Here is a 25,675-nt window from a genome sequence, read left to right as displayed (position 1 = left end):
AGTGTTTGTGTTCAGATGAGATTATCTACAGTTTAAAGAGGTTCCTGTATGCACGTGGAAGTAAACAATAGCATCTCCAAGTAGATGATCGGTTGCAAAGATGAAAAATATGTGGAATTAAGATCAGTGCCTTGCTAAACCAAGCTACTATGCTGGTAACAAAGGCATTTACCTGCAGAGGAATCAAAATTCAGATTGAGAGACAAAAAAATAATGCTAAAAGTGCTAGCTAACATATTTGCAATGAAAATCTTAATCAAGTCTTCCAAAAATAGCATTCCTGAAGTGATGGTCAAAGTCACCAACTGTCCTGAAGCATTACATACATCACAAAACCCTTTTTATAAATCAGTGGGAATTAAATGCAACAGAGTTTGTCAACTAATATATCTTACAAGTCTGAAACAGTCACATAGTGTTGAAGGACCATCCATTTATTTATGTCTTAAATGATAATACAACTCTTACCACTGTGTTACGTGGGTGCTTCATGGCACTCATGCCTCTACTTACCTTCATGGCATGCCTGTGAAGTGCAGAAGTGCTGTTGTCCATGCAGCACAGGTGGAGAACAGAGCATTGGAACAGAGAGGTGAAGGACTGGCAGTTCAAGGTGTGCAGGTACCTAGTGAGTACCAGTGGGATTTTTTCAAAAGAACTCAAGTGAGGCTTCCTTTTGAATTTTGAAGGTCCCACTAGGCACCTCTGTCCACCATCAGGTACCTACACCCTCTTATGCATTGTAGTTGACCCATAGTGTTGCAACAAGTGTGTGAGAGAAGAAGGGTTTGAACATTTTTGAGTCCTAGTTTGACATCTCAACAACCCTAATCTTCAGGCTGACAATGCTGCTCTAGTTCACAATCACGTGTGGGAAATCAGCTCGAACAGCCAATAGCTCACATGGGGAGGTCATGGTTCACACAGGGTCTCATCAAAGCCCCAGCCAGGTAAGAAGAGCCACTAATTCATGGATGTAAGCTGGGAGCAAAAATTCACAAAGGACTAGCCATCCTTTTAACACAGGGAAGACAAGAGACGTGAAGAGTTTTAAACAAACCTGCCCTCTTTGCCGTGTTCTCCAGGACTAAAGACACCTACACAGATCTCCTTAGCAGGTGGCCTAAGAGTTTGGTCCAGTGCCCAGCAGACACACAGGCCACCAAGTGCTTAGTTGTTGACAGGAAGCCTAGACCCCAGCGCAACTGTGCAAAGGAAGCATTGCGAGCTGAAACAAGGTCATACTAAAGAACTACAACTGACTTTGAGTACCTAGCAGGCTGATAAAGGTTTCATGGATGGCAACCATGTGACAGACCAACAAACACGTCTTATGGGCCGTGTCCCAAATCGTCAATGTATTTTAAACAATTCCAGGAAGGGAAAAAACATCCTCTTTATCTGAATGAAGTGGTTCCTTGCTCTAAGGGATGAGCTTTTGTTGACTTGATTTTACAATGCATTTTTGCTTTGGTTTTGAGCCTATTCTCATTGCTCAGTTTTTCAGGGTCCATACGTGACCTGAAGGAGGGCTAGGCAAGAAAGGAAAGTAGTTCCTGAGCAGTGTTTTTTGCATATTGCTTTTTGGCTGGTAATTCTCTGTAAGTAAAATTGAGACTCTTCCCAGCATTCCCACCGCCGTCTCTTGTGCTAAACTCACATTCGTTGCTTCTCTCCCATCCACGCTGGCATCAGAAGAAAGCAAAGGTACTTACCATCTGCTTATGGCTTGGGAAGAACGTCTGCTCCACGAGGGGGAACTTCTCCGGACCCAGCGAGTTGAAGATTTTAATGAGCTGAGAGAACTTGGGGTGAGGGAGAAGGAACAAAAACAGATAGAGTGGATGTCAGTGGCTTATTGTGGAACAGGTAAGTGCTTGCAAAATGTTCTGATCCTGGTGAAGGAGGTGAGAGAAACATGTTATTATGCCTTTCCCACTTTGCTTTCTTGACCTGAGAGCAGTAAGAAGTTATGAAGTTGCTGTATTTACCCAGGGCCAAGCTGGCTTGTGTACATAAACCTTGGACTAAGAATGCTGAGAATAGGTTCAAGAGCCTGAAGGGGATCAGTTTGGGTTTAGTTACAGATCTGCTATGATCAACCTTTGCTTTTCAAATGTGGCTGGGGGGGCCCTTCTTGGTAGAGGAAAGGGCTCAGAGGAGCGACCAGGTGGGAAATCAGTGGCACCACTCCTGAGCAGAGACAACAGACATCAAAACTCTCCCTTGGCCCCACAGCCAAATCAAAGCAAGGCACATCTACCCATCATACAAAAAGGAAGGAGAACTGCTAAGGACAGAGGTGACTAAAAGGAATTTCCCGTCCTACCTGGTTTGAGTGTTAAACCAAGGAAGCATAAGCCCACCAGCAGTCATAACTGACATTTATAATGAACCAAGGGTCTCCCAACAGCCCACATGCATGGCAGGAGAAAGGGGAGATCATCTGCTACCCCTGTCCCATCTACCAGTGAGGTCTGAGGAAGGCACCAGTCTGTGAGGATGGTATCTAGAGAGAGCAGTAGGTAACAACTACAGGGTAACAACTACATACAAGGGTGGACATTTGCCACCATCCCAACCTGCACAACCCCCTGATCAGGGACAATGCTGAACTGGCAGTGCTGTTGGTGAAGTGGTTAGACTGTCAGCTTTGCAGAAGGGGGAGTAAAGCTGAATAAGGTAGCTTGGGTATTTTCATGGATGCTAAGAGAATAAAATCATTTGGGATTACTCCACAGGTAAGAATTTTGGTTCCTGCTGAGCTGTGACTAAATTCCCCATTGATGTCCTATTTGCAAAATAATGTAGAAATTGAATGCAGTTTCCAAGGTCCCTGGTATTTGGTAAAATCAAGTTAAATTCATAAAGGCCTCCAGTCTGGGTCAAGTCTCACTGTAAGTTCTTTACACAAGTTCCTTCAAGTTCCCCATCAAAGCTAGCGATGCATTCATCTTGAAGGAGATCTTTGTGTCACTTGAAGGAGGTAACACACAGATTAAGGGAAGGAGACAGACATCTAGGGAACTAGGGAGGGGAAAGAAAGCCCATTTTCTTCCCAGTAGCATCAGCTGCCTAATCTTATGTGTTCTGAGCACTTCTGAGCAACATCTGAAGACAGTAAATGCACCAAATCTAAACCCCAATGTTTCTTTCCAGACAAAGAGAAAGCTACTGAGAATGTTTTTGCTGAGTACCTATGCTAGGGCTCCTGTCCTGCTTACTGAGCTGGTCTAAGTAAAAGCATTTATGTGTAAGAAATTGAAACTTCACTTGATGATGGAGAAGAAATATCCCCTTGGGAGTTGAAGGGTAGTATGGGTGTAAAAAAGGCAGCCAGTGTGCAAAAAAATTAGCATGTAATGTGTGTGCCAGATGCAGGCCACATGCTGAAAGGGCAGCTGCCAGCAGATTTGCATATAAATGCAAAGAATCCTTTGCTAAGGTCAAAATGCGGCATTTAAGGAAACCTAGAAAATATCAAGAAGTGGCATATCCCATCACTAACACCACCACCCCCTACATGTATCAGCAGATAAGAGAAAAAATCCCTGTGTAGAATAATTATTGTTGGCAAGAAGGGTATTGACGTTGGTGAAGGAGGACAGCTTGCTTCTCTTAACTATTTGCACTAGTCCTGCACATCCTAGAGAAGGAAAATAAAGCACTGTTTTGACCAGCAAAGTGAGCAAACAGGGCTTAAAAATTAAACAGAATGAGGGAGAGAGATAGGGAGAGAAGGAAAAACACCTTGTCTGAGAGCAGCATGTGCCCTTTGCTGTGCTGCACGCAGCCCTGGTGAACCATAGATGCCGTGACACTGAGGTGACATACGTTTATCCTAGGAGATCAGCTCGAACAAAAGAACTGGAAGAACTGCTCAGCTGACAGTGTCCTGACTTGTTCCTTGGGCTTCCTTTTGAAGCACATAGCTCTCTGCTGTTGCTGAAATAAGTATTTCAGATGGGCAGCTGAGAGACCCAGTCATCTGGGAGCCTTCTCCATGGGCCAAGCCTGCAAAAAGGTCTGACTTTGGTATTGACCCTCATGGAATAATTCCCTCCTTTTTTTTTTGGCAGTTGTTAGGGTCAGGATATTGGCACAGAGACATCCATGTTGCACGCTGCAGCAACCCCTCAGATATCTGGTAGCAGAGCTCAAGTAGCACCTCCCAGTGTATTAATATTTTAGAAGAGCAGGAATGTTACTGCCAGCAGCTCAGCTAGATATAGCTGCCCATTTCATATTTTGGTATCAGTTCTTACTTTCTGTGGTTCCACTGGTTTCGATGAGCTTGCATTCAGACCACAGAGCATCACATGGGGCAAGGCAATGTGGCACAGACTGGGGTTTTAAGTACCTGGAACAGGTATGCAAGCGAAATGCCTTGTCTGGCTGGTTGGACATTAGAGTTACTTGCAGGGAGTCTTGATAGAGAGATAAAAAGATCCATTCAGAGGATCTCAAGGCCTTTTGCATGTTTTGAAGGTTTCCAGGTCATCTTAAAAGGAGCCTATAAGAAAGATGGGGACAGACTTCTTAGCAGGGCCTGTTGCAATAGGACAAGGGGTAATGGTTTTAAACTAAGAGAGAGGAGACTCAGGCCAGACATGAGGAAGAAATGTTTTACACTGAGGGTGGTGAAACACTGGCCCAGGTTGCCCAGAGAGGTGGTAGATGCCCCATCCCTGGAGACATTCAAGGCCAGGCTGATCTAGTTGCAGATGTCCCTGCTCATTGCAGGGGGGTTGGACTAGATGACCTTTGAAGGTCCCTTCCAACCCGAACTATTCTATGATTCTGTGATCTGGGAACCCACATACCTTGACAGCCAATACCAGTTTGGCTGTGAGTCTGTTGGGCTCTATAGGCAACTACCTTCAACACTTCATATTTCCTGCAGTTTTACAGATGCAGAAGTTGGCTTACAATTACTGACATTACTGCATGTAATGTGAGTACAACTCTGAGCATTGTTCCCACTGTATTTTGTATTGTAACTTTTATAACGCAAAAATTATCATTACTGGTTGAAACATTGTGTTTAGGGTGCTTGTAGCGTTATTTCTCAATAATTCTGAGATCATCCTCAAACTTAGGTTTCTTAGATGTTTCTCTGTGTGTGAGATCCCCCTGAATATGTCTGTTTCTGTTTCAGAAACGCCTATTTTGAACTGTCCCTCTGTTTAGAGCAAATTTTAGCCTTTGAAGAAACTTGCAATACTGGAGAGCTGGCAAATGTCATTAAAAAATGGGGCTGCATGTTTCAGAAAACTCAAGCCCAAATTCATCTGATTGTAATTAAAGTTTCTGAGAAAAAACATTGTTGCAAATTGCCAAGGAAAAACAGACTCACTTCCATCCCCCTCCAGAAAATCATAAACATTTCTATGAAATGGAAACATTTTTGGAAAAAATAGAAAGGGAGAGTGAAAAGCACATTTCCCAGGGGTATTTAGTTTCATTTCTTCATGTATCTCAACTGGTTTCAGTTTCCAGTAATCTTGTTAAGCAGATCCCTTATTTCAAGATGCCTGTTTTGCAATCAGAGTGGAACAGGCACCGAAGTGGTCTGTCCCTATCTCTCATTTCCCAACTACCACGAAATAAAATAACCCTGATTCTGCTGCCAGTGAAGCCTTCTGCCCTCAAATGCCCCACTGCAATCTCTACCTGAGCTTCAACCTGATAAAACTTCGGTGGTGCCAAATTCCAGCTCAGATCCCACCCGAGCTCTTTAGGTTACTGAGTGCGTTACAGTCATTGGTTTGGGGGATGATGTGTGTGCGAGGGCAGCAGGGAAAGGAGGAATTCTGCAAACCTGTTTTAAGTGTTTACAAGTGGTTTCCCTGACTCTTCTGGGAAGGTTGCCTGAGCCAACTGTATTCCCTGTGAGGAAAGAATGGCACGAGCAAACCCAGAATAGATAGAGACAAGTTACTGGCAGAGCCAATTTCTCCCACACTGTCTTGCCAGCTCTACTTTTCTTTTTCTTTTCTTTTTTTTCCCCTTATGTGCTTGGTTTGTTTGTTTTCTTTTCTTTTAGATTCCTAAAAATAGGCCTGTCACATCTTGAGGCCCCTGCACACCATCACAAATGTAATTACAAGGCATGAGTTGGAAAACGTCAACTAAACCCTGACTGCCTCAACCCCAAAATCAGATGGAATAGACCACATGACTGTCTTCCTCAGCAAAAGCCAGTGCGAATGCGGAGGTTTTTCGTCTGGTCACCGGGGTCAACACACTAGTGTGTTAGACCAACTGTAGGAAACAATGCAAAGGTGTTGTATTGAGCCCGATACTTGGTCCGCCTCTTTCTCTCCTTTCCCTTTGTGGCAACTCTCATCATTCCAATGGGGACTGAGGCCAGATGCGCATCATCCACCACTATACAGTGATGGAAAAGTGAGATTTTTCTCACTATTCTCATTACTGCACTAGAGCATTTTTGGAAAAGACAGGGATGGCCCATCCCTGGAGACATTCAAGGCCGGGCTGGATGGGGCTCTGAGCAACCTGATCTAGTTGAAGATGTCCCTGCTCGTTGCAGGGGGTTGGACTAGATGACCTTTGAAGGTCCCTTCCAACCCAAACTATTCTATGATTCTGTGATCCTATGATGCTATGGTTCTATGATTCTATGATCTGCTCTGCCTGACAAGAATTCTAGATGTAGGACAGGTGAAATGTCCTACTAAGGGTGAGGAGATAACACCTTGATGTTACTAGAGGCTGATAAAGAAGCAGTACTTGTAGGTTTGGGGTTTTTGGGGGGTTTTATGTTTGTCTGTTTGTCTTTCTCTAAGAATTGCCAGCTAGACTCCTAGGTTGTTTAGATGGCGGTTTTAACCTAAAAAAATGAGTTCCTATGAAACAGATTGGAGGCTAAGTTTGGTGCTTTATCAGTACCAGATACGTACTTTGCAGTATTCTCATGCAGTAGAGCTGGATTGTCACTTACCACCCAGGGCTTGCTGCAGAAGTTGTAGATGGAGTAGAGGGAGTTGACTGTGTGGATGCCACCGTACTGGAGGCCGATGATGAGGCTGCGGAAGTCCTCTCCCAGCGCCATGCTGTAGGCGTGCTGCCGGATCAGGACAAAGTCAGGCTTGAAGGACCTGGAACAGATGAGGGGAGTGACCTTTTGCTTTCAAACACTCAGCAACACTTCTAGCCTCCCCCTGCATCTTCTCCATCTTTCTTTCTTTTAATTAACACACGTTACTCTTCTTTTTGCCTCTCGTCATGGGTTTGCTTGCGTTAGAAGTTAATAAACCAAATAAAAAACCACTAGTCATTAAAAAAAGGAAAAATCCAACATAGCTGCAAGTGTGAGAGTGTAGATACAGGCCAAACAGAATTGCTGCAGTTTCCATGTCACTCAGGCATGCACAGGAACAGGCCACAGGCAGAAACAAGGGTCATGAATTCACTGGGGGGGTGGAATTATCTTTTCTTTCTAAAAGCTTGGCCATATTTGGCAAGCTCATTGCCATGTGTGATGCAGATGAGGCAGCAAGTTTGTTTCCTGACGATTGAACTCGATATTGAAGCAATGCCCAGTGGGTGGGAAGATCATGAGGGATTTCAAAAAGCTATTGTACACATCCATGCATTGACATACATTCCCCCTTTAATCAGTTTACTACATATGCAGCACATCCCCAGCTCTTAAGGCTATGAGTCAACAAGTAAAGGGCAGGCATGGTAACGTAATTAATCAAATGAGACGAGCCCCTCATCCAGTGCTGTGACTCATGGTGTGGACTTCCAGAATATTATTTAGCGAGGCTGGAGCTGGGACTCCTATGGTTCAACAGCAGCAGCTCTCAGCAAACGCACAGAAAAGTGAGGCCCTTTCTAGGTAAGCCAAGACACGATGGATTATCTTGCGAACATTCCTTGCTGATGCTGTGTCTTCAGAGCCATTCAGAAATCTCTGGAAACAGCAGCTGGAAAGAAGCTTTTCTCAAAATGCAGCTCAGCAGTTCATTGTTGAAGGCATGGAAGGGGCTTTTCCACTGAAATGGGATTATTTTATACTTTAACAGAGGTTGTATCAAGGACATTGGAAAAATTTCCATGCCGTATTGAAGTTTTTCAGAGAAATGAGCTCTGTAACCAGGTCCCATTACCTCACTGCCCTCGAACATTTTCCTTGCTAAGAGACTATAATTTCTATCCTTTGGATGTATGAGCTGGAAATACTTTGGGTTTATAGCCCCTATTTATATTTCCATCATTCTGGCAGGGAAATTCGAGATGGTGACTCTGGGCCAGATTGTGGCAACACACACTGTATACAAAACCCAGCGCAGCTTTGTTGTTTTAAAGCTGTTCCTTTTGTTTGTTGACCTTGGGCTTTTGTATCACTCAAGACATGGCGAGGAGCACGCTCTGCTTTTGTGATGCAAGAGGCCAAGCTTTGGAAATGTTGTGACTCCCTCCCATGGAGTATGTTTAAACCCAGGCATGTTCCCGAGCGTACTTGGCACCAAAGGTGGTGCTTTCCTCCAGCAGCAAGATGCACAATGTGCATCGGGAGGGCTGGGCTATCACTGTGAGGCTGATTTACCGACCTCCCTTATGTCAATGGGGGTAAAGCAGGCAGTGACCCCCTGCTGAGAAACAGCCAGCGAATACTAATCTTGGAAAGCCTGAGCTGCTCCATTCTGCTGGAACTGCCATGTAGGAAGTACCCCAGATGTAGGCACAGGTCCTCAGGAAGGATTAATCAGCTTCCTAGGACCAGGACTTGATGTCTGCACTGAGTTACTAAGCAGTTGTGGTGCCTGGAGGGGCAGGAGCTTCAGGTATGTCGCTCCTCCATTCAGCTTTCTGAGCATTGTGAAGAAGAAAATGGTCCCTGTTACAGCTCAAGCCTTTTCCCAGATTTGGCTTACAGAGCAGCACTGACTGGGGCTGCATGGTTATGTTTTGGATCACCGCGCTGTTCTCCCCACAAGAAGTAGCAGCATTTGCCCCTGAACATCTCCCCCACCAGCCTGGGGTGGGGTTGTTGTGCTGTGGTGGGGATGAAGCATGAAAACAAGCATGGCCAGCTGGGGGGGAGGACACACAGTGGCTGGGAAACTGCCTTCAGTGGCTTTACTTCTGCCAGCCAAAAGTTTAGGAAAAAAAGCTCCTGTCTTTTCAGATCCTGGCAAAGGAAGAGTTTTTCAGATTAAGAGACGGACACAAGAATACAGAATTAATGTAGAAAAGCCTACTCTTAAACTGCATCGTGTATAGGGCAGAGTACTCTCTCCGGCAGCAGATGAGGAGTGAATCTTTAAAGCAAAGGTGGACACTGAATCCCTGTTTTGAACAGCGGGACAATGAGGATGTTCCCATGGATACTGAGAACACGGCAGAGGAGTGCAGGGCCTGGGACTAGCTGCGAATAAACATCAGCTGGAGAGCCCTGGAGTCTGCGAGAAATCTGTGACAGAGAAGCAGAGACCAGGGACAAAATGTGAGGCAAGGGGCTAGGAAGGATAGCAGGCAGCAAAAGGGAAATTAATTGTCATGGTAGGGGAGGTGGCGTGAAAACTGAATAACTGGTGATACAAATGCTCTGGGGTGAAAAGAGCTTAATTGCTTCAAACAAGGATTCTTGCTTTTTTGGTAGATTACTTTTGCAAGCTACTACTCATTCTCAGACTGTAAAGCTTAAGATAACACAGCTAACACAGCGAGCCTTGGATTTGGAATAGCCACTCACGTAACTGTTTTCTTTGCTAGTTCAACCCAACCCAATAACACCTCCCATGACAGAAAGCTGAAATCCTTGGCAGACACACAGGTCAGGCAGGAGTCCCACATTTGAAATACGATTGCCAAAATATCTGAGAGAGCCAAACTCAGTAGCACCTACTGTGCTGAGGTCCTAAGCACCCGAGTCCTGCAGGACTCGGAGAGCAGTGGCAGGAGCATGTACCTTTCCTCTTCACTAAATCTGTCCAGCCAGTGCCTGGATGACAAGTGATCTTGAATAAAACTGTACCTAGCCCCCTGCTAAAGACACGTCTTAAGAATGGGTTTGCTGACAGAAAGAATACAGGAGAGCCCATTCAAACGTCTAATGGACAGGGCGATGGCACAGGTAAATAGATCAAAAACTAAACCACAGATTTAAAACATGTTGCTAAAAAGCTGTGCTCTCCATGTTGGTGTGGTGCCCTTCCTGGGCTGCATGGCAGACTCCTGCCTGAAGGTACGAATCTTCCTTAGCATGATAGCCAGATGGATGAAGCTTCCAGGAGAAAGTTGGAGACCATCTTTGGCCACAACTCTTTTACAGAAGCCACTTCTCAGATGCTGAGAGCTCAGTTCTCATTTAGAGTTTGGCTTCTAGCACTTCCTGGTGAAATAAAGGCCACTAAAATGCATGTAACATGTTCCCAGAGTGGTGTAGAAATAGAAGAATCCTTTGTTTAAAAAGAAAAAAACCAAAACAACCAACACCTCCAGGAGACTGGAAAAGCTTAATTTTCAGATAGAAATAGGTGGTGAGATTTCATTTTCCTCTGGAATGGCCTTTCCTTTCAGCTTTCCTTTCAGCTCATCTTGCCACAGGAAACAGCCTATGCCACAAGCAACATGAGCCTTTCAGTGTTCTGGCTGGTGTATGACCACTCCAGCAGCTCCACAGCGAAACAGCCCACACAGGTCCCTGTGACTCTTTCCCACTTTGCAGTGGTTGCCTCCCTGTCCCAGATGCTAGCCAAGGCGCATGGCAGCCACTCAGCCTACCTCTCCTCCTGGCAATTGAGACTGGGCAGTGATTACCAGAGTCAGTCACCCCTGAGTGATGACGAGTGTCTGGCTGGGGAGCTGCTAGTGCCACCAGTCCTGAGCCCGGACTCTGATACTGTAGTGCAGGATGCTTATTTGCATCTCTTTTTTCAACTTGTTCCAATGCATTTTAGCAGTCTCTTTCTTTCTCAGTGGTAAAACTATAGAGACAAATCTAAGTATAAAGCCTAGATCAAATATAACTAATAGAAAGTGATCTGACTGCAGAATATAATTTCTTAGGTTGGACCCGGCTACCCTTAAATCTCTGACAGCATTAGCTGTCCTGGAAATAGTTTTGTCAGACATGAGGGAATATAAAACAATTTAAGAGATTCTTGATGTTAAGGATGAAAGTGAAACATCTCAGGAGCAGCAGTAGCTATTCTGGTCACCATGTGTCCAACTTCTCTAATCATGAGAAGAATATCAGCTCTGAAAAGATCAACAATAACATTTACCTTCAGAAAGCAGGTCACCAGCCTGCTTTGGGGTCAACAAGATGATGACAGCAAATCTTGCTGGGAGGTTTCATGCCTTAAAGAGAATTCCTATTTCTTATTTCTGCATATAAGTCTGGCTTGCTTCCTGATCCTTCAGCTTTTCTCACTGAAGCACAAAGAGCTTCGTGGGTGTGAAGAAAGAACACACAAGAATAGATGTTGTCAAAATACCATTTAATGATCTCTTCAACCTCAGTCACTGTGGATAATCACCTGCAGCTAAAAGGTAGGCCTGCTTTATACTTAAGTACCATGATAGATTTAGAGAGGGTTTTTCTGTGCTGTGGGAGAAGGATGGGCTCTCCTGCTCTCTTTAAGAAAGAGTGTCAGTCTTACAAGGCACTTGGTCCTTCATGTAAATAGATAAATATCTTCCTTGTGCACTGAAGAAGCCCATCCTCACTTCAGGTTCTGTCTATTCTCCATTATTCAAGGAGGCTTTATTCTGTTTTCTGACACTTCCCAGTGATCAACACATTTTGACGAAGTTTTCTTCCAAAACCCTTCCTATCTGCTTCGCATGACATGAAGGGGAAGAAAAGTGCACAATTAAGCAATATGATACAACAAGCTTTGCATTACTGGCAATTAATGGAGCCTTCAGGCAAGCTTCTGAGGCACAAGTCCAAGCTATAAGTGGCTGCAGCTACCTAAGAAATGCAATAGTCTTTTCAAATATCCAGTGCCCTGGGTGTTTGAGAACTAACAGAAAATGGGATTTAACAAACAAGAACAAGTTATTTTTGTGCTTTACTCGGGTGCTATTACTATTGTTATTACATTACTGAAAAGTAAGAAGAAATCGATGACATTTTCACTTATCACAAAGGTAGATTCAAAGTTACATTGGATGTAATAGTAAAATGAGAAATTTGCTGAGAAAAAAAATCTAATTTCAGTCAAAACCTCATGTCATTTTTTTCCACAGAAAGAAGTAAACTCTGCTGAAGTTATTCAAGGAAAGAATGAATGTGATGACTTATATACGAATAAGGTAATGCAGAGCTGGTTTTAGAAAAACAAGAAAGCAACACAATAAAGAATAACCTCTCTTTACTAGGCTGGAGGAGAGGAACAGGGGGTCTTCTGGGGAACTGTAATAGAAAATGGCTGGCAAAAAAAACATGAGGTGTGAGGGAGATCAGTGTAGCAAAAGCAGCAGGAACCAGGGGTCATAGCTGCAGTATTACCAGGACCACTACAGGCAGTCAGAGACACCCTGGAAGATGTTCTGGTTTGCTTCTCAGCAACAGACCAATGGTCAAGGAACCACAAAATTGCATGTCACACGCTCTCCAAACTGTACGTCACAGTCTCCTAACTCTGCCTTATATTTTACTTGTAAATTGATCAGCCTTGACAAGGGAAAACACGCAGACCCAGACTTTCTCAAAGAAGTAACAAACACACCTGCCAAGAGGCGCTTGCCTCCAAAATGCTTGTGACCCAAAGCTTTTACAGAAGGTGGTCCAAATACTTTCCAACATTACAGAATAAAGTAACAGAGTAATTTTTATCAGAGACAATCACTGGAGATCCATCTGGTGCAGCACGCTGCTCATTGCAGGGCTAACTTTAAAGGGACATTAGGTCAATCAGGGTCTTGGCCAGCCAAATTTTGAATATTCTCAAGAATGAAGATCCCCTAGCCTCTCTGGGCACTTGTTCCTGTATTTGACCACCTTCACTGTGGAAATTGTTTGTTTTTTTTTTTAAATTATCTAATTGGAATTTCACTGGCTTCAACTTGTGACTGTTATTTCTTTTCCTTTGACTGTACACCTTCAAGAAGAGTCTGGCTTCATTTTCTCTACACCCTCCTCTTAGTTGCCTGATGCCTGTAGGTACATTCCTCTATACAGACTGAACAAAGCCATCTCTCAGTCTCTCCTTGGATGTCTTTGGTCCAGTTCAATGAGCTTGGTGGCCTTTCACTCAACTTGTTCCAGTGCACCAATGCCTTTTTTTATGTACTGGGGAGATCACAGCTGGACACAGTTCTCCAGATGTGAATAGTGTCTCATTAGCTACACTCTTGTAATACCGCCCACAGAGCCATTGGGCTTCTTTCCCCACAAGGGCACACAGGACCTCCAGGTCATTTTGTGCAGAGCTGTTTTCTCTTCAGCTGCCCCGCAGCAGTACTGGGGTTATTCCTCCCTCACTGCAGGACTTTAAAATTGTCCTTATTGAACTCCATGAAGTTCCTGTTGGCCCATTTCCCCAGGTTTTGAGGTCACCGTGAATGGCAACTCTGCCCTCTGGCATATCTCTCACACTCCTCACCCTCCAACTTGTTGCCACCCATGAGCTTGTTGAGGCTGCATTTTGTTCCAATATAAAGTCATTAATAAAGATCCATGTCAACTAGTATAGTGCAGGTGCAGCAGGGTTTGGCCCTTCATTTCTCTGTTTGCCATTCCCTGGAAGAAATGTTAATAAAAACCCATGTAGAAAGGAGACAAATTAAGGCAGGATTGGGAAAAAAAAAAAAGAAAAGCCGATCAAGACTGAAACAATCTACAACAGTCTTCAATCATTCTTGCATTCACTCCAGGATTAACTAATTAATGAGAGCTCTAGGCTCTGGCAGCACATTTCTTAGTGGAAAGAATTACTGTAAATGTGAAAAGGGCCAGGGAGTAGTTTAGTCTCTGAGATGCTCCCCACCCTGGTCTGCTCAGAGTGACTTTTGCTTTCTGGCAGCTGCCTGCATGCCAAATGTTTTCCCAATAGCTGTCAGCATCCTGCCTGCACGTCGGCCGGGCGCCAGCTGCTGGGGAGGTGAGGGGGGACATTATTCATTGGGGAGATCAGTAAACCCTGCAGAGAGAAGCAGGCCTCCAGGCAGCTGTTCAGCAGCAGGAGCTGAGTTGGAAGCAACCAAGAATAAATACATAAATAAGCACACCTCAAATTCTCTTCTCATTTTAGGCTCCTGCTCAAAAACAGAGGAGGAGGACAGGCAGGTGAGGAGGGGAGAGATTAGTGAAAGAGGACGGTAAATCATCCCCCGTGTGGGAATAATTTCTTGGTTTATAAATGTTTACTGGAGGTGTTAAATTGCTTTGTGTGTAACTGCAGCTTGCCAGGGTCTACCCTATTTGACACCTTGTCCCAGCCCATTATCTCTGCAGGGTATTTAGGTGAGGGAAGTGGTCAATTGGCACATTGATATTTTGCCTGAAGTGCACTTTAGAAAGCTCATGTGCTGTTACATGCCCTTCTCTATTACATTTACAGATTGCCACACCATAGATAGAAAAATATTGCCCAAATGTTGTTCAGTGTTAAATATATAGCACATAATGTACTATATGGTGTGGCACTTTCTGTGAATCTTGGGAGAACTACACGCTTAACATATTTTTTGATCTGCATTCTGGGAACCTAAACTCTCCCAATCAGTTTCTCTCCTTTCCTCTCCCCCTCACCCCCCCTTTTTTTTTCTCCCATCTACGTTGTCTCAGAAGTTTTCAGAATTTTGGTTCAGGAGCAACAAAAGAACCAGAAAGAGACATTCTAAAAAATACCCCAATTAGAATGGAGGTTAAATTAAAAAAGACAGGGAATAGACAGACCCTAGGGTCCTTCTTTGACACAAGCTTCCTCCTTTCCAGAAGCTCTCCCTGTAGAACTGCAAGAAACTTTTAACTATTGAGTAAGTCCTTGAGAAAGAAGAAAATACCCATCTCATAGCAAGATGCAGCTAAAGTGTGGTGAGAAAGTGTGGCCTCTCTAGGTTAGAAAACCAAATTGTCTCTTTAAGGGAGCAGGTTGTGAATAGCCCTGTGGGGTGGGTGAACCCACTGGGCTGGGAAAAGGTACAGTGGGAAGGGGACAGTATCATAATTGGACTTTAAAGAGTCTTGCATCTTGGAGCAGGCAGACCTTTTTTAGCCAGAACACGTGTCCTGGGGTCTGCGAGTGCTGAACAGTGGGAAAACACCGGCTGCTGGCTTGGCCAGTTTCTTCTCTGCTCCCCCCATGTAAAAGTACTTGTTTCCTCATGCTGTGATTGTACTTCAGATTGCAGTGCAAAAATAAGTTTTGGGAAAAAACCACTTTCAGGTCCTGGTCTGTTTGGGATGGTGATTCAACAGGCTGACTACCAGAGTGCAGATTGTAGTAGAAGCGCTGAATCAGCTGGAACCAACAGGAATGTCTGTGTTAATTAAAGGAATGAATGGGCTTGTATGGAGGAATCGGAGCATTCGCTGACCCCATCACAGCTGCGAGTGACAAGGACATGTCATCCAGGCTTATACAGACTGGCCAAATTCAGGCAAGTCCTGTAGGACTAAACACCACTCCAGGGCAGAGATCCTTCTTCACAGCAAAGATTTGTCCGCAGTGCTCAGCTCCTCTTTGCTTTGCTGTCAGTGTTGTCACCCCTCCTCTCTTGCCAGGGCCATTGCTCCACCCAGGGCCCTCCCCATTTCAGCCCCTGGGCATCTCCCAGTCCATCACCTGTTGTCCATACTGTGGTATTATGCTGAGTCTGCATACCACACTGTAAATGGTATGGCCACCACTCTGGGAGGTCCCATGCAAACACTCAAAAATGTGCTTTCTCCCCTGGATAATCACCTCCTATGGCAAAAGAACCAGCTCCACAGGGAGACAGGAGATGAGAGCAGTCTGGTGCATGATTAATTTATATCCTTAAAAGTCTGAAATGCTCCCAAAGACATTAGTATTCCCCACATAAGGAAGCTGTCCAGATTTTCAACGTATCCCTGCCTTATTCCCACATCTACTGGAATTAATAGCTGAAGGCTTGCAAAGCCCAAAAGGCAAACACAGAACTGCATTTAATCTAATGCAGAGGCTGAGATCATAGTTTGGGAGTCTAAGAGTTGTCAGAAATAGAGACAGCCCAAATTCTCATTTATACTAAGACACTTCTATAATATCCTGAAAGCATAAATGGAGCTCAGGATGGGTGCAGTGCCAGCACTGACAGCCTCTTTGCACTGTGGAAACATTGGTATGAAGAGCCCTTCAGAGAACTGAAGAAAAGTGAAAATGAAAAGCCTATTCCTTACATCTAACCCCAGCAGAGGTCACAAAGCCCAAGAGCTTTCTACGGTAAATTAGACTCCAGACAGTTCACTGTGTGTGTAGACCTGTGCAAAAGGAAATTGTGGATACTCTGCAAGGAGGATGAAGAATCCACCTGGGTAATTTAAAAGCAGGTGTCAGCCCACATATGTGTTTTTTCAAACTGCTTAGTCGTCCAGCTTTTGCACCCAGAAATGATTCCTTTCCTCGGTTAAATGGGTTGCTATGTCTAAGTTGGTGATGGATCTTTTGGGATAAGTGCCACCTCCTGCCTCCCATATTTACCTTTTCACTGGGTAAGCTCTGGTGCCAATTGTACCCAAAGAAGTGCTGGTGTAACAAGAACCGATGTGTGTTTGATTCACCCCTGCCAGCCGTGGCTGAGCCCAACACTGCTCCTGGTGCCCAGCTCATCCCCATGCACTGTCCTTAGTCAGGCTATGTGTTACAGGGCACTGAAATAGGAAAGAGACTGCACAAGATATGCCAGAGTTCTTCTAACTCTGAAGCAAATGTGCTGAATAGGTTGATGGAGCCACCACAATGCCATGCCACATGCAGTTTTTTAGGTTTGTTAGATGATGGTCTCTCTCTCCAGCAGCATATTTCGCTGAGATGATCAAATCCCTCGCCCCATCCTACAGATGTGCAGAACTTAGTAGCTAAAAAAGAGGAGGTGGAGACCCAGAATTCTGTTACTGTAAAATTAAGCTCTGGACGCCATATGTGTTTTAAAAATCAGGCAAGCAAAGTAATGCCTGGCTACAGTTATGTTGTTTGCCAGCTTACTTGTACCTACTTGTTTCAAGATACGCAAGTAAGTAGTCATGGAGGTCTGTATACTTCCAGTTCCTTGCTGTCTTTAGTTAACAATAAAGTCAATAAAGTTTCTAAAGCTCTTTTTTTTTTTTTAATTTGCCCAAGGCAAGTGGCAAGTGTAGGGCTCCCTGACTGCTATACCTTGTCATTAGGGGATTTATCTTCCAGGTGAAACAACCACAACTTTTTCCTAGTGCAGTTCAAATCAGTTGGCACAGGGTCAGAAAGAATGCCCTAACTACAAGGTGTCAGAAGGATCAAGGAATCAGCAAAGACAGAGCTTTGATTTAAACATGCAATAGGATGTTTAAAGAAATAACTATGAGACCTCCTGCAAAATGACAGAATTTAATAGTCTAATACATTGTTAGATAGTTTATCAATTAACTTAATTTCAAACTGGAGAGAATAGCCCAGTGGTTTCTTTATTATGATTGTTTTTGTTGTCAGAAACATTTATTATTTAACTAATTTTAAATCCTCTGTATTATATTAATTGTCTTTCAACTAAACGGCCATGATCTGTTGCCTTTGCATTGAAGAGGAGTGTGAAGAAGCCAGGACTCCTGCAGCAGGGGAACATCAGATCTGCCTGTTAGCAAGATGCTGCTGTATTTCCTTCCTGTAACTTGCTGATGGGATTTCCAAGGACTTTGAGTATTCAAAAACCATGATGACTATCTCACCATCTAGAAACATTCTGACTTGTGACTATTTTGCTTAATAATTAACAGAGGCCTAATGCATGATGGAAAAAAGATGCATATGATTGCATCATCATCAGGAGAGCTGATGCACACATGTGAGTGGAGGGTGTTCCCCTTGGCATCTTCATGTGGCTGGGCACCTTGAGAGGTGTCTGTGGTCATGCAGGACATGGCTGTGGGCAGGACAGGGGGACTTGGGGTGAGTGAGAAGCAAGCTGCACCCATGTGGATGAACTGAGGGGCCCCCACACAGCTCAGTAGCAGTAAATTCCGTAATTCACCTTCTAAAGTGAAGAAGAATTTTTATTTCTGTAACTTCTGAGGTATTGGTAGGAGTGGCTGTGGAAGTTGGCTGGCCTGAGCTCTTAAGTTTGTGGAGATGGCAGGACAGGGGCACATCAGCACAGGCTGTAAACAAATGCCTAGGGCTTGTAAGGACTGTAACAAACCGTGGAAAACACATACCATGTATATTGGGTATCCAGACAAGTACTTATTTGCCAAATTCACCTCCCACCACACAAATGCATGTGTCCTTAAACATGCATAGAAGAAAACAAAAAAAGCTGAACTAATGCCACTCATAAAAACACACATTTTCACAATAAAATAGCCATGCAAAAACGCTAGCTGTGAATACCTGTGTATTTACTGCAAGCAGAAATATGAACACAATGCCCCAGACACTCTTGTGAAATAAATTTTGTCTTCAATTTCAGTTTAATAGCTCAAGATCTTTCTGCCAGACGCATGAATGGCTTTGAGAGGAAAGGCATGGGAAGGAAAATGAGTATGTGATCAACCTAGGAAATGGTTCTTGGGAAACCTTCCAGTGCTGTGAGCAAGTGAACACAAGAGTGCATTAGCATGGCACACTGTCTGATGGATGCTCCAGCAGCTGGTTCACAGGACATACACTTTGTGGGATGACAGAAAGTAAATGGATATAACAGACTCAACCTTTAAAGTTTTTAGCAGAGACTTGTGAAATTGTACCAAAGAACAAATAGAGACTTGCCAATATAGTAAGAGCTGTCAAGACTTGAAATGGATTGATGGACCATAGTCATAGCTAATTGACAGTGACAAGTATTGCTTTGCACCGTTTGGACTGGAAATTATGTCTTGAGAAATTAAACTGAGGCTAGAATTCTCAAAATCACTGTTTTTCAGCTGTTCTAATACTCCCTTTCAAAAATATTCCTGCATGCTACATTGTGTGTCTCTATGTCTGAACTAGAAGCAAACAGACAAAAGCATTGATTAAATGTGTGAACAATGTTATACTCAGAGACAAGGTGTACACTGAAAAACACAAAGGAATTGTACAGAAATAAGTAGAGAGGTTGGAAGGTTGGAAAGACAGATTGGGAATAGCAATGAGATTTCAACACGAACAAAGACAATCTACTGTGTCAAAGACGAAATGTGGAGTCGGAAGTTGTAACGACAAACTCATAAAGATGTAGGCTTGGGAATAAAAGGGTGAAAAGTAATAACTATCAAGGCTGTGTAAACAGAGGCATTTTAGTATCATACACAGATATAACACATTGCTCTTTGTATAGCACCAGTAAGAATGTTTAACTCCAAATAGCAAGCACTCTGATGGCAGAAAAAAGGCGAGCAATGCCATCAAACAGAGATACGGTATTACCTCTGAGACATACCACAGGGCAAGGCCAGAGTATTAGGAATCTCTGGCAAAAAAAAGTAGTATTTTTGAAGCAAACCAGGCTGCAAGGATCATGATCACGGAAAGGCTTTGTCTACTGGGATCAGGACCTAATACAGGCAGGCTGATAAACGCAAACCACTGTTTACAATAAAGGTTAGTTGACACAGAAGCAGAGAAAAATCAAGGGAAAGGAAGATCCATTGTCACTTTTCTTTAGAAGCTTGAGGCTAAAAAGAACCTGAAAAGGAGGGACTTGTGGTTGCCTGAAGGGTCTGGACTGGAAACAATGATTGTACATCATAATGTGCAACTGAGACCTGATATAAAACCACCAGAGTCAGGTCAGTCTTTCCACAGCTTCCAGGAAACCTTGACAGGGCTGTGTCGCCTTAGTTCAGATACCATTCAGACCCTGAGGTCATCCTGCTTGCCCCAACATTGCTTCAGGAAGCCAAATTTTCAAGAAAAGCTGGTGTTTCTCACCTTACCACCTTGGTGCCATTCCTCATGACCTGCATGTCCACCATGCAGCCACCCATGACATAAGCAGCCAGGTTCAGCTCGGAGAACTCAGCCTGGAGCAGAACAAAAGGACAGAGCGTTACTTGAGGACTACAGAGACACAAATACACAGACACAGATGCAGAAGAGTCTTCAGCTGGAGTGTGCCTTTCCTTATTTTCCTTTTAAATTTTTTGTTTCTATGAGGCAACGGGAGATCTAATTACAGCTGATTTGCCCTGGAGAGACTGCAGAAGTATTTACGGTTCCCACACTTGCGGTGTACAAGTATACGAGATTAGGCTTATTGCAGTAATAAGTATTGAAGGAATTAAGAATGAGCAAGCTGAAAATAACATACAGGAAAGAATAATAATAATAAAAAGAGGTAAGGTCATGTGAATTCAAATTCCAAGTTTCCACTTGGAAACGCCGCTTAGAATTATGTCTGAATTGGCTGTCGTGCCACTGGCCAGTTATAAACCCAATAGAAAAGATTTAAACCTCCTTAAATAGCAAAAAAGCCCAATTATGCTGCAGGAAGGTGATAAGCAGAGAAACCCACCTGATGTGGTTTACTTATTAAGATTTTAACTATTAAAGGGTTAGTAAAGCTGGATAAGCTATTAACAGTACTGCCCAATTATTAAAACACTCTATCTTTTAAAAGAGGTGCGACTTACAAGGCTGGAAAGGTTGACAAGGAATATTTAAGCTACAGGGAGAAAAAGGCAATGTGCACAGAGGTGATTACAACTGCAGTGGGTGTCAGTGAAGGTTAAGACACAAATCAGAGTGATTAACTGATGGAGAGGTGTGATAATCCCTCACGTAGCCGCTGGTTCTGCTGCCCATCAGACAGGAGTGACAGCAAGACTCGATGGTCTCAGGCCACTCTCAGCAGGAGGAGGATGGCAGGATTAGATGGTCAGCACTCGTCTTGGGCTCCAAATCCTAACCCTGTCCTTTCTGAGCAAATGAGTAGACCCCAGATGGAAACAGCCTATTGTGCCATGCAAGTCCTCCGTTTCCAGCACAATGCAAACATAGCTGTACAGACCCAGAATCTTAAATTAGTGCCTGTGCATATAAATAAACAAGTTTCATTTTCTGAGACAGAAAACTTAGTCTTCTCCCTTTCAAACAGTTTTTTTTTTCCTCTTTCTTGTTAATTCATTTCTTTCAGATTTAGTATGATGGAGACAGGACAGCAGCAAAATCATCTTCTAACTAGTGGCTACCTAACATCAGAGTACTCAGGTGGTGTTGCTAATGCTTGTGATTTTGTTAAGAACCTTGTACTATTTAATCTTCTTCTGACATTTCTACTAGCTGGAACCAAAAGATAGCACCAGGAACAACTTTTATACCAAAAAAACACAACCAAAATTTAAAAAAGGATTTTTATCTTCATGAACACATGGAAAAAACTGGCCAGTTGAGAACTAGTGCACCTGTAAAGGCTCAGAAGCCAGATGACAAATGAAAATACCACTTCTAACTTTTTTTTTTTCCTTAAATCCACATAATTTTAAAGCAACGGCTGTGGACTGGTGACCTGATGATGTAATAAGACTTTATGTCTGCTGCCCTGCATAAACTTTTCAATGTAACACCCTTGCCTGCTCTTACATCATTGTAACTCTCAATTACAATGAAAGGAGGGGGAAAATTCCTGTTGCCAAGAAATAAATCCTACTTGAAACACATACACACACAGACACACACACACAGGGAATGGCAGCGGTTCAGATTGCTGCCTTGGCCACTTCCATGCTTCTTCAGTGATCACACTGAATCAGAGAGAGGAAAATCTATACCTCTAAAAGGCTTCTGCATTTCATACATTTAAACAACCTCAACAGACGTAGGGAGGGAGGAGTCCACCTTGAACGAATTTATTAAGAGTAGATGCTCTGGGTACCACCAGTGAGCTTCCCAGCAGGTTAAGGTAAGTTGGACACAGCATACCTGCTTGCTAGCTTACACATGGCCTTGAGAGGCTCTATAGACTAGGGAGATGAAAGGATAGACGGTTTTCCTGCCTTTGCATCTGCATATGCCTCAGAGATGTTCCAGTCTGAAAGCAGAGCTTTACTAAGCTGGATCTTCAGCTTCTGCAGCTGAGGGATGCCTCATCTAATGTGAAAACCAGAGCAAGAGAAGGAAGTTTTAGGTCTGTGTTTCGTATTTTTTATGCTTTTCTTCCATAGCTTTTTTCCATAAGAGTTCTGTACTAAAGAGCTTAAACACTTTGTTTTGCTGGGGGCAAAAATCATCAGTCTTCATTTGGTAGCTGGCACTTACAATCTAACTAAGTTGGTCTGACAGGTGGTCCCTGAGGCAGTCAGACCAAACAAAGCTGTGTTCAGACACCTGAAGTCCAAACAGGCCTGGGGATCCCCCGAACTGGTAAGTACTTCATACCAAACTGCCAGGACCAATTTCAGGCTTGCTAATGTCAAGAGCCACAAGAAAGGGAGAAATCCCCTTTGGTAACCATTGTCCAGGGCACCCTGGCAAAGAGTGAGGAATGGAGAGTAGGTGGTCCAGGGGACTCAACAAACCCAGAGCTCTACCCTGTCTCCGAAACATCCAGAAATACAACCACAGCTGAGGAACAATCCTAATCTTTTCCTGGCATTTCACGGACTAAGTTAAGGATTGTTGCTGCTTTCATGTAGCGGGTTTGTCCCATCCAACAGGCCACTGCGAGCTGGCGTTTGGAAGAAGCTTCAGTCAGCAGAAATTGTTTCCTGTTGATTTTCCAGCGTTCCCTGTATTTTTAACTTTGCGGGTTTTGTAGCCTGATGACTTCCTTTGGCTGGAATTTCAAGTCTGAGATCATCTCCAGCCTGAGTTTACCTTGCAGACAAAGAGGGCTTTGAAAGCAGCCTGTGCAGATAGAGTGACAGGTAACTATGCATAAAACAGGAGAGCCCAGCTCCCCGCGGCCTTGTGGAGTCATTCGCATTAGGATTCATCGAATATAAGAAGGCATTACCTTACCCTGATGGTGTTTTATACTTGCTTTGCAGTGGTGCCAGTGGCTGCAAAAACATTTAGCCCAAGACTGAACCATGTGTGACAAACGTGACACGATCTGTCTTGAAGAATAACGTAATACAGACTATGGGAGTAGAAATATTTTGTATGTCTGTGAGGCCTAGATTGGGCAGGTTGCCCACAGATATTTTGAGGATAGTTCTGTTAAAAATACCTATTTCAGGAATTCAGATTCAGAAATCTCTCCTGATAATAAAGCAAGGAGGACTTTCTTATTTTAAATCATGCGACAGTAGAAATGCCTGGCTTGATAGCCATATGTGCTGGTTTTGTCTGGGACAGAGTTCATTTTCTTCAGCCTAGCTAGTACGGGGCTATGTTTTGGGTTTATGGGATGTTTCAGTCACTGCGAGCAGTGCTCACACAGAGTCAAAGCCTTTTCTGCTTCTCACCCTGCCCTGCCAGCAAGTGGGCTGGGGGTGCACAGAAGGCTGGGAAGGGGGACAACTGACCCCAACTGTCCACACGGATATTCCATACCATACGACATCATGCTCAATATATAAAGCTGGAGGAAAAGCAAAGCGGGGAACATTCGCAGTGAAAGTCTTCACAGGTAACCATTACATGTGATGGAACCCTGCTGTCCTAGAGATGCCTGAACACTTGCCTGCCCATGGGAAGCAGTGAATTAATTCCTTGTTTTGCTTTGATAGTGTGTGCTGCTGCTTTTACTTTACCTATTAAACTGTCTTTATCTCAACCCATGAGTTTTCTCACTTATACTCTTCAGATTCTCTCCCCCATCCCACTGGTGTGTTACTGAATGAGCGGCTGCGTGGTCTTTAGTTGCTGCCTGGGATTAAATCATGACATCATACCTTTAAATGCTTCATGGGAGGCACATTTTCAAGCTGTATTTTAAGCATTTTTCATGGAATAACAGAAAGTTGGCTTGGAAGGGCTTCAAGATATCACATAGTCTCTCTCCTGTGCCAGATGAGCTCTACCTTTCCCATTGTTTGCAGATACTACATAACCTTCTTGTATCTTCCACAGATTGGGAACCTTCTCAGGTAATGTGTCTTAGAAAGTTTTCCGATGTCCAAACTAAATCTCCCTGCTTAATTTTAAAGCTTGTATTTTTTTGCCCATTACTTCCTCCTGTAGAAGCTGAAGATTTCTTGTGAAGACTTACCCTTTTTTCTTCCTTTTTTACCAAGACAAAACCAACCCCATTCTAGTCAGGTTTTCTTGTGGGTGATGTTTAGCAGCACAGTAGTCATTGACTCAAACTCACTATGATCCTTCAGCAGAGACCTGATCATTGTTGAGTAAGATGGAAGGATCAGGCCACTTGACTTCCATATAATACTACTGTTCATATATTCCAGTATAGATTTGTCATACGTGCAACAGTGATATTATTTTTAACTCATATTCTGACTGAGATCCGCTGTAATCCTTGCATTGCTTTGTCCAGGCTACTGACTTGTTTTCAGTTTCCCATCTTGTGTGTTTGCCATTGATGACTGGTACATAAGGGGGGAGATTTGTCAGTGTCTATAAAAACTTGAAGGGAGGTAGTATAGATCATGGAGCCACACTTTTCTTGATGGTGCCCAGGGAAAGGAAGAATGGCAATGAGCACAAGTTGAAATACACTACATTCCATAAGGAAAATACCTTTTTTTTCTGTAATGGTGATCAAATACTGGAACAGATTGCCCAGAGAGGCTCTGAACTCTCTATCCCTTGAGATACTGATAACCTTAATGACTATGGTCTTGGGCATTCTGCTCAAGATGACCTTGTCTGAGCAGGATATTAGACTAGGAGACACATAGATGTGCCTTCCAGCCTCAACCATCCTGTGAAAAGTTTGGTATTCGGTAGCTGTCTTTATTAAACTTCACCCTGTGTGTCAAGGGGCAACCCCAGGAAAGCATCCCAGTTTGCTCTTTGACCAAATGCCAATGGTCTGCTTATCTCCAGTGTGGCACAGTAATGCAGGAATAGGGATGTAACACAGGCTTTGGGCTTTGTGTATTGGAGACATGGAAGGTGTGTTTGTTCGTTTGTTTTTTAAACAGACAGGCTTAGTGACAAGCACATTGGGTTTTTTTGAAGTACTGAGCTTTTTAATCTCTCACATGCCCACAACCTAACTAAAAACTACCCTGGTTGGTTGTTACTTAAAAGGAAGACACAAAGTTATATTAGACTTTTGTGTGAATATGTAAAAAGCAGGAATTCTTTAAGCCTCCAAAAGTCAATGGAGAACAAAACCAACAAAAAATGGAGATACTATTTAAGAAATTAATGATTTTTGAGTAATTCTTGCTATTTCTCCAGTTCCCTTTATTCATGGTTTCTGAATGCTTGTATGTGACAAAGCTATGAGAACTGCTGTTGCTGTTCTTGAACTGCTTTCAGGCTTTCAGATGGAAAAAAGAACCCCAAACCCTAAGCATATAATGAATAAAAATTATACAGTTAGTTGACGAGAAGCTAGTTTTCCTCTCATCACACATGGGCCTATCAGACTCTACCTTTTGAAAGAACCACTTTATGTTGCTCATGAAAATATCTCTTTA

At 43.5% G+C, this 25,675-nt stretch overlaps 1 protein-coding gene across 2 annotated transcripts in view; it reads right to left on the bottom strand.

Moving 5' to 3' along the window:
• Nucleotides 1-25,675, bottom strand: part of SYN3 (synapsin III) — a gene marked incomplete at both ends in the record, with an annotated part of 177,939 nt that overhangs the window by 132,037 nt on the left and 20,227 nt on the right. For both annotated transcript variants that reach the window (XM_080346313.1, XM_080346314.1), the window contains 3 exons: nucleotides 1,716-1,805; nucleotides 6,965-7,121; nucleotides 20,055-20,146. In XM_080346313.1, coding sequence (XP_080202439.1) covers nucleotides 1,716-1,805; nucleotides 6,965-7,121; nucleotides 20,055-20,146 — 339 coding nt within the window. The remainder of the gene's footprint in view (nucleotides 1-1,715; nucleotides 1,806-6,964; nucleotides 7,122-20,054; nucleotides 20,147-25,675) is intronic.

The sequence above is a fragment of the Nesoenas mayeri genome (assembly GCF_963082525.1).
Source record: "Nesoenas mayeri genome assembly, chromosome: 1".
NCBI lineage: Eukaryota > Metazoa > Chordata > Aves > Columbiformes > Columbidae > Nesoenas > Nesoenas mayeri.
This window is presented reverse-complemented; position numbering and strand designations above follow the sequence as displayed.